Source organism: Haliaeetus leucocephalus, unplaced genomic scaffold (assembly GCF_000737465.1).
Source record: "Haliaeetus leucocephalus isolate CR32 unplaced genomic scaffold, Haliaeetus_leucocephalus-4.0 Scaffold450, whole genome shotgun sequence".
NCBI lineage: Eukaryota > Metazoa > Chordata > Aves > Accipitriformes > Accipitridae > Haliaeetus > Haliaeetus leucocephalus.
Window position 1 is genome coordinate 13,770,231 of NW_010972886.1, and position 10,034 is coordinate 13,780,264.

The 10,034-nt window shown below is 38.4% G+C and overlaps 1 protein-coding gene across 4 annotated transcripts in view; it reads right to left on the bottom strand.

The window, feature by feature from the left end:
* PLCB4 (phospholipase C, beta 4) overlaps window positions 1-9,352 on the bottom strand; it is a 94,668-nt gene extending 85,316 nt beyond the window's left edge. For all 4 annotated transcript variants that reach the window (XM_010574814.1, XM_010574813.1, XM_010574816.1 and 1 more), the window contains exons 1-4: window positions 9,258-9,352; window positions 5,081-5,161; window positions 4,717-4,776; window positions 3,248-3,391 (exon numbers count right to left, since the gene is read on the bottom strand). In XM_010574814.1, the coding sequence (XP_010573116.1) occupies window positions 3,248-3,391; window positions 4,717-4,776; window positions 5,081-5,161; window positions 9,258-9,341 (369 nt within the window). In that variant the 5' untranslated portion in view covers window positions 9,342-9,352. The remainder of the gene's footprint in view (window positions 1-3,247; window positions 3,392-4,716; window positions 4,777-5,080; window positions 5,162-9,257) is intronic.
* Window positions 9,353-10,034: the final 682 nt, after the last annotated feature.

The window sequence follows — 10,034 nt, forward strand, 5'->3', positions numbered from 1 at the left end:
AATTTACCCCTGATATGCAGTAATATTAAAGAATGCAAAAAGAGCTGACTTGACTTAGGCTAATCTTTTAAGTTAAACACCTTAATGCATTGCCAAAGTGGATGAGCAAAGAAGATGAGAAGTCCAGATTTGGGGCTGCTGAACTACAACAGCTTTATTGGACTTAGGCCAACTTCGGATAGGCAGCCTACATGCCATGTGCTAAGGCCTCACATCAGCACTACATCGCTTCTGCACTAAGGGAATTCACCCCCAAATACACACTGGCCTTTTCAAATGTCCTAGAAGAAAGCAGATTATCAGATTACTAGGTCACAGAAAGTCCATCCAGGAAGTAAAAAAGAAAAATACACACATACGGTCACACCTCTAATATGTGTGTGTTTTAATTTTAGCTCACAGTAATTTATATAACCTGATTTAATCAGGATTCCAAACATTAGATTTTGAATTCCACCTTTTATAGTCACTCTCTGCTACCACAGTGGAGTTGCTTTACGAGTGGACCATGACAGCTGCTTGTAATCAGAGACAGAGTACACCCTATCTTGTGGTTGTTTTGTTTTAAGAGTGGAAATGAAAACCAATTTCTCAGCTGAAAACACCAATAAAATTTAAGTAGATAGAATGTAAATATCAGAGTTGGAGCTTGGAGACAAGTGGAGAGATAATAAACACACTCTTGTTGTTGGAATAGCTATACTTGGAGCTCAGCGATTACTTGGCCAGACCTGCTGAGCACATCGCCACGAGAGGCAGAGGAATGTGGAGCTGCCCCAGTGCAGAGATGATGACAGATCACAGCGGACAGCCTGCAACCAGCCCTTCCTGGAGGGGAAGGTTCACCACTGCCCACAGCACGCACCAACTCTGTGCATGCCCACCTGCCACAGCCAGGGCACTCCTAAGGGACTGCCCCCACACTCTGCCACCCTGTCCTATGGGACCTGGCAGAATCTGCTTCCCACTGACACCACTCCTTACATGGCTAGCCTGAAGAAGGCAGGAACTTGCATCAGTTTTCTTCTTTGTCATGGTTCCTCAGTTCCATTATAACCCAGCCCTCAGTGAGTAACAATTACTTCTTTTCCAACTGTAAATTATTATCTAGAGAAGCAGAATACCTTCTTGCCCTCTATCTGGGCAGAAAGGTTCTGGGCTTTTGTATTTGGATCTGTCACTGAATTTCCTTGTTTTAAAGTATCCCAATCTGGTGCCAACCAATCCTGACCTTCATTTATTTGAGGAAACGACAAAAAATCTACAGCAAGTAATGCTCACCTTCCTCATGGCAACAGGAGGGAAACAGCAGAAACCACTACAGATGCATTCCTTACACATATCTGGGCTGCTTAAGCTTCTGTCACTGCCCCTTCTTCTCCAAACTCTTGCCTCTGTCATTTCAACAGGGGGGCTTACTTTTGAACATGGATTAAATCAAGGACTATTCTAAACTGCAGTTAGTAGCTGCATAGCTACGTAATGCCACACAAAGACTCACTTCTTCTAGAGGAGATTTACTATGTCCCAGAAGAAAGATGTTTTCTCATGAACAAAACAGGAACAATTAAGCAGGAACAGCTCTATGTGCAGATAACCCCTAGAAAATTTTATTTTAGCATAGAAATGTAGCAGCAAGTTGATGTACTTACCATATACAAAAGGCCAATACAGTACAGGCCAATTGACTTCCCGTATGTCAATATCCCCAGTGAAGGCAACTTAGAAAGCTCTACATTGTTTTTGGCTTGATCTACTTTACTGTCTTCCTCGTGCCTCACACAGATCAAGTGGATCACCACTGTTGACAAGTTCTAGACATCTGTTTTGGTGGAGTGACTCCCAAATGCAGGACTCTTCACATTTATGGGCCTCTCAGACCCTACGCACAAGCTGTCTGCAGCATGACACACCATTTTTGGTAAGCATCTTGGCAGATAATGAAGCAGTAGATCTTTTCATGTAATTAGCTCACCTGTTGTGACAGTCTATGTAATTGGCCAACATACTCCTCACAAACCAATTTGTCTAATACAGTTTATAGAGATCTAAGGTGGCTAAGAAACTTAACTCCAACTTTCTGTTTTTAGAATAGATCATAGACACTGTTGGATTAAGTATAATAGCGAATGCTGCCAGCATCTCCTTTTCTTAGCTTCTTAACTGTTTTCAAAATATAACTGTGACATGTTATTTCCCTGAAAGCTTGCTGAAAATACACACAGTAAAATCAATTGAGTGTACCCATGTAAGTTATACAAGTATTTGTCCTATCATGGAGTTTACTCGGCACTGCCAGTGATCAACCAGGTCTGCCAAGGGATTTAGTGATGCTGCAACTGACAAACAGATACTCAGTTTTAAAGCAGGGGATTTAGCAGGTGCATGTTACTGATCACTATTCAATGTTTTTCTCACAGGCAAAACAGATTATAATACACCCTAAGTACACACAATCAGAAAAGAAAGGCAAAACCCCATGTATTTTTAAAATCCCTTGAATCTCTGGGTCTAAGCTAGTAGCATACTATCAGTACTCTGGATCAAGTTTCTCAGGGCAGTTTACAGCAGATAGATTGAGTACCAGGCCTTGGTGGAGCCACATAACTTGCATTGTGAACTGCAATCTTAAACTCTCAGGAAAGATGACGTGTTAAAAAGCACCATTGTTTTCTAAGATTGTTCCATGTCAACGGGAAACAGAAAAGAACATGGCTACACTGGAATCCTCTTAACTGTAAAGAATTTTCTTTCCTGCTTTTGTCTTTTCAGATAACATGAACCACACAATACAATTAGGTTAATCGCTGAACAAAATTTTGGAGGGCTGAGCTGCACCCACCAGGAAAATGAAAGTAATTGCACTTCCCTTCAGCATCCCTATGTGTTACAGATCCACTGCATAATTGTCAGAAAGTCTGCTGTACAAGCCCCACATAGAGATACTAAACAGCTGAGGGAATGCTGTGTTTTAAATATTTAATGGTCTCGGTGCCTACTTTTGATAATTCACCATGCATGCACAGGCTGATAAAGTCACAATTCTCTTTTCAACATGGCACACAGACGTGTTACAGAATGCTCCAAATGGATGTTGCTCTGTAGAGTGTGGCAGAAGACATTAAAACAGGTATTTCAGTCAGCCAAGCAGGCTGATTTACTCAGGAAAAACAATCGAGTACTGCTGAGGAGCTCTCCTCTTTTTTTTTTTTTTTAAACTCCCACACACTGTTTAATTGTGAAATACCTTGGCTATTTCTGTATTTTCCGCTACCATGAAAGTGAAGCTGATGTTCACCAGATCTGTGCCACTGCAAACACACACTATCCGTCCTTCCAACTCACTTTCTGATTTTCCAACAGCCTCAAGTGCAGACAGTATTTTGGGATCCTGTTAAACAGAATAAATAACTTGTTACATTTGCAATACTTCTGTTCTGCAATGCACTATGGTAAAGATGCATTTCCATTAACAAATTTAAACCTTTGCCAATCATCTTAAATGAGTGCTTTCACTTAGAATTATTGCGTGTAAACCTGAAAAACAATATATTCTAACAATTAGGAATGCCATTGTGAGAACTCAGAAGTAAATGAAGTATTTTAAATACATTTTGGAAAGTTAAATTAGAAATTACATATATTTTCATCATGAAAAACTAATCACTCCAAAGACTGGAAACAGAGGAACAGTATTAATCTCCAAGTAAATTATTCCAATCTAATTAAGTCCATAGTTATTGAGAGTTATGATCTGTGTGACTTTTTGGCTGTTTCTTAACAACATGTCATACAAGCTGGTATCTCTGCTAAGGGTCGAGGGCTATAGATTTAATGGGCATAAAGAGCAAATTACCTACGTAAAGACAGAGGTGAAGTCTGAAGCATATTGGTATGGTTGACAGCACATGAAGCACAGGGTTGTCTGCACTACCACTTCTCATGCCCTTTCTCTACAGGGGGAAAGATTTTAGTCTATGGATTCCCAAGAGAACTACTAAAAGATAGTTACCTACAGTTAAGACAGAAACACTTAACACATGAAAGTGGAAATGTAGAGGTGCTAACAGACATCTATTGCTTCATAACAAATCTTCTAAACTAAAGGCCTGGAGAAGGGAGGCCCACAATTCACTTCAGACAATTCTACCTATTCTTTCTGAAGAATACCACTGAAAATATTTCCAAAGTTTTGGGTTTTTCCAGAACTCCTGGCTAGTATTTCTGTTGATATTCTTCAAAATGGCAGACAGTGACCAGCTGCCCTCTCTGACCATCTAACTGCACAAAGAGGGATGCAAACAAAACTTTCTGTGTTTTATGTCAATGGAGCAAGAAGGTACAACAAATTTTAAACAGATAGGAACAACATTTGGAATATGAAATATTTTTTTCCAGATCCCTAAAACAAGTATCACAATATACTGTTACAAAATAATTAAAAACTCCTGATATGTCCTCCTAATGTCTGTTGTTCAACTTCCACCGCATCCTGAAAGCTAAGCACTGTACTACATCAGAAAGACCAGATGACAGAACCTTCCCACTGCAATCACACCAGATTACTTGACTTAAAAACTTAAAATTTTAGACTGTGATTGCAAAATAAAAGCAGCATTGCTTGTATTTTTTAAAGAAATTAACTTTGTCCTGCATTTCATCTTCAGTTTAAATACCCTTGGTTTAAATGAAGAGTATAAACTAAATATAGAGTACCTTTGGTACAGCTCCAAAACGAACACTGTTGATCAGGGAGCATTCTAATACCTGTCCTTCCTGAAATGGCAAAAAAAGGTAGAAGTTCAAAGGTCTGTTGACACATGGCTCCATCAGGAATTGCAGCAAAAATAAACAATTAATCCTATTTGTAAACACTGTTAATTAACACTAAAAAGTTATTTCCCTTTTATATCAATTAATTCCCTCTTAAATACTTCACTTCTGCCAATTCTAAAAGAAGAGGACTAAGGCTAGTTTTGTAAATAAACTAACACAGTATTTTAGATTTTTAAAAACTAGACAGAATATAAAACAAGTGCAATAATATCTAATATATCTTCCTGACATAACAGTAATATACCTTTCCTTCACTTCTCCAGCTCAGAAAAAAGCCAAATTCATCCACTTGGAAGAGACAGTTGCTTTCAAAGACAAAAGATTCCTATAGAAAATAAAATACAGACCATTATTTTAGTCAGTTTGACAAATGTCATACATTTATTCATTATTAAAAAATAAAAGATTGTTACATTTCTCCCAAATACCTTCCAGGAGAATTTGCTATTGCCAAGGCAATCAGAAATGAGGGAGGCAGGCTTTAAAAAATTATCTTTTTTAATGATTTGACTTTCTGCTGCCATTTGAGACATTGGGATGTACTTAATTAATATTTTCCTACTTCTTTGCAGCTATGAAGATTTGTTTTGTTTAATAAAAGCAGTGATTCTTACCTAATAAAAAACCTTAATGAAATGGAACTTCAGAAAAATTATTGAAAATTAAATGCTTCAAACTCCATAAAGATTAAAAACATGTAATTTGCCAATACTACCTTCAGGATCAAATGACCACATTTCATTTTAACAATCAGAATTTGGGAAGCACTTTTCTGTTAGACTGTGACAGGATGCATGCCACAAGCATTTTGTAGCCAGAGTATCTGGCAAGCAGAGTTTGAACGATATTGATTTGTAGAGAAATCAAGAAAGAATGGCATACCCAAAGAGGCTAGACAAGGCAAAAAAAATCAGATTAGCTGAATTAAAAAAGAAACTTCCTCCACACACCTCCAGCCTCAATTAATGCATCATAAATTAAGCTAAAATGCAGGATAACACTGTGCAGAATCAATCACTTTTTAAGGAAAAAAAAAAAGGATCCAGGACTTCCTGACTTCCTTAATTGAAAACCAACAAGCATGTGTGCAGGTTACAGCACTGCTTACTGTTTCAGAAATCAGTTCTTTGTTCTATGTTAAAGACTGAGGTACCCTTCTGAAATGCCATGTCCTCTCCTGTGCATATAGCAAGGGCAGCAAGCACATGAATATACATAGCTATTTTCAGAGTCAGGACAATTTCAATTTAGGTAACAAAAACAGGTAAAAACTCCAATGCCCTCAATCCATGGAGCATGTTTTTAAGTCAGTAAGTCTATCCAGGACAGTTTGTTCTCACTGGGTTACTCTGAGGCAGCTCCCCACCCTGACCTGGGATGCAGGACATCAGGCCGGCAGCCAAAGGAGCCTTTTTGTCCTCTGCCATGGAACAAGGGCATCAGGTGGTCTAAGGAATGGTTACATTCCAGTCAGGTCTTATCCTGACTTGACACTGGGCATGAAGGCAAGCAAGTTCCTGGATCCACAGTTGGGTAATGTCCTTGAGCCCTCCTAGATGGGCACAGGCAAAGGGGACACACTGTGTTTGGGATAATTGCTCCTTTTTCCTGGACACATTAATTATTGAATGGTGTCCACTTCTGGACAACACTTTAGGTCCTCAAATGAGATTTACAGGTTTTAAGGACTGATACACTGCAGTCTTCCACCCAAGTAGCAAACAACTATGTTAATTTTACAGGTGGGGGAGCTGAGATAGAAAGCATAAAGTTGCTGCAGCTCAGTCTGAGCCGACACCACTATGCATGAGCTTCCAGCACGCACTTCTCTGCCCATCTTGCTTTACCATACTTCTATTTTCCTGCCTTCACCCTAGCACTCGTCCCTTATGAAACCTACCTGTTGCCAGACACCTCAGATTTACTCGTTTCACAGCCCTTGGAGTCCTGTTTCATACAGAAATGCAGCTAGCTACCAATCAAAATGAGCGCGTCTTGCATTTCCCAGGAAGATTACTCACACAATAAAAGGCAGGCAACTTTTTCTCATTTATCATGTCCCCATGTATCAAAAAGCTCTTGATATACCAAAAATGTTGTCTTCACAAAGGTGTCTATGTAAACTGCACTCATGTTGATGTTCCACCCCAGCTGTGACTCTATTCATCAAATTACTTTTTCTGCAATTTGTTGCCTTGTATGGTAAAAAAAGCATCTACCATCAGACCCCGTAGATGCAACGTGACCAGTCAGGTTCCTAATCAAGTCTGACTTTTATTTCCCATATTCTGCCGAGATAATCCTGTGCTAGACTCAGACCTCCCAGCAGTCAGACATGATAATGCTTGGCCTAAAATATATTTCCATAATTTTGTAATTCTCCTGGTTAAGGGACTACTCTATCAGCAAAAGACGGATCAAGACACTGCTCCACATGGCAATAATCCAGATTTTTCTAACCGCTCAATGAAACTTGGGCACATAAAAGACTCTCATGCTGTACTAGAGCTGTTCAGTCACGCAGACCCTATACCAGGATTCCCAAGTCCCAGTTCCACACTGACCTGCTGTATGATTGTAGTTGACTTACCATTTGTCTTTTTCCCCAACATGACCTTTCTGTTAGGGTGAGGAATTAAGCACAGAATTTCCATGAAAACTAGAATCCTGCATCTGAAACATTTTTCTTGAAAACTGCAAGCCTTATAGTATAGGAATCAGATCTGGCTACGTTTGCATAGCCATTTCTAAAACAATGGTCTCTCTTGGGTAGGCTATCTAGTTACTACCACAACACAATTAAATAATCGCCTATGTATATCATAAATCTGATAGTATCAAACAGCCAAACCATCAAGTGCTCGCTGTTTACAGGCTACAGATTTTAACTTCTGAGCCACTAGATTTTTTTACAGCCCTTCATGATTCCTGTAAAATTGCAGATAAAATATACAGTTAGTTACCCAAGTGAAAGCCTTTATAATGTTTTCAGAAGAGTTCCCTTCAAGAAAACAAACCAGGCTTCCAACTGTACCATAGCAAACCTGGAGTAAACTGCAGCAAAACTTAACAGCAAGCAATGCAACTAGAGAACAGCACGTGGATAGGCAAACAACATTTTGTTCCACAGGTGGCAAGTAGGAGCCCCTTTCTACAGGGTTTTGGAAGGCAGTAAATTCAGCTGCAAGGAGCAAGACTTCTGGTGCTACCATCTCACCCCACGTCTGCCCAGCATTATCTGGTGTCGCAGAGGTGCCTGCTGAGTACACCAACCTATAGTGCAAAAGTATAACTTTGAGATGTCTCATTCTCCCTATCACTGCATCAAGGACTCAGGTGCCTCACCAAGCATTCTTGATCTCACACCAAAATTTGAGCACTTAAATCTCTTTTCTGTATCTGCCCATTCTCTGTTTGTCATCTAAGGTGCAAGAGAAAAACCATGGGCCATACCCCCTCACTTGGATGCTCACATGCTGAGTTTCTGAAACAATATTTGCTGAAGAAAAATAAAGCTTTTATGAACCTCCTTTCTAAGGAATTCAGTGTCCACTAGTATCTTCTTAGTTTATCTGTCCCCAAAACTGAAAATACAGGGTAAAACAACTATCTCCATCTTGACAGGCCTCATGATAAAAAATACCGTTTACTTAAATTTCAAAACATAAGAGGAAAATACTACTATCCCTGAAGACATTACTGAGATACCTTTAACTTTTAGAGACTTCCTGTCCAAACAAGATTAAAAATAGACCCTGATAAAATTATTCTCACAGGCATATCAATGCTGAGTATAAGGTAATTGTCTCAGCACTTTATTTTGGCTGTCTGTGTAAAATGTCTTTTTTGCATTCCTTCAATAAATTTGGATTAAAGCACAGCTGAAAGTGGCATCATAGTAATCGTATTTCAGATAGAGTACAGGCTGATTTTCTGAAGTAGATAAAAACCACTCCAGTTCTCAAATGATGCATTTGAATCAGAATATAAATGTTTTGTGTTCTCTTACTTTCCTTTGTGAGATGCAGGTCCTCAGTTTATATATTAAAAAAAAAGACATATTCCCCCCTGCCTCCATTTGATAGATGTACAAAAAATGGAAGGATTCACTTTGTTCAGTGATGTGCTTTATAAATCTGCAAAGATGAGAGCTTTATGCATGTTACAGATATGTTGATCTAAATCTCCCTTTCTCTTCCTCTGGGCTTATTTCAAATCAGAGGGATCAAATATATTTTAAAGTTATTTATTTTAAAAGCAAAAATCTGTATAGCAATAAAGTGTGTTGGTATTTCCTCCCCACACACATTTCTGGAGTTATTTGAAAGTTTATTTGTGTACAATGAAAGCAAAACGTGAAATATTCGTAACATCTACATATTTAAAAGAGAATAGCAACTGAAATGCAACTGGCCTCTTACCTCTTCATATCTATCAAACACAGCTCCATCTTGCATAAAAGAGGGAACTGGCTTCTGCCAGTTAAATTCGTAAGGTTTTGCCATGATTATAGAAGAAAAACCTGAAATGGAATGAAAAAGCAGAGTTCAATTACCGTCTTTTAGGAGTATTTCAAAGTCTAAGCAGGGGAAAAGAAGGTGCCTTTTAGTTTTTGCTTTCACACAGAAGTATTAAAAAGTCACAGGGCATTTCCAAATCAAGAGTTTTCCTTGTAAGAGTATTTTTGTTTCATAACTTTAAAATGAAAAATACTTGCAAAATATGCGTCTGAACTTAATTACTTGAAAAAACACTTGCACTGTAACATTGCTTTAGCTTAAATACATGCTACATCACTTCTAGAGTATAATGAGGCTGGGATTAACGCAGCCCTAGGCGACACAGAATACCACAACCTGTAATATACATAAGTGTTTCTTTTTTACAGGAAAATATCAGATCCTACATAAACATTTTATTTTTTTTAACATTCTAAATTCTATACTACACAGGTAGTAGGAAACACATTTTTCCTGTTTTGTATTTCAAAATCCATTTGTATTAAATAAAGTCCTGGGTATTTTCAGTGGTATTTTACACGTAACTCAAGATACAGATAATATATAGGTCAAAATTCATCGGGAAAAAAACCTGTTTAGGTATATAGGGCATTAAATAAAATTAGCTTGCAGTATTGTGCATTTCTGCAAGCTTAGGAATGTGAACAAAGCTGTTCATGTAGAATATAAAACAGAAGT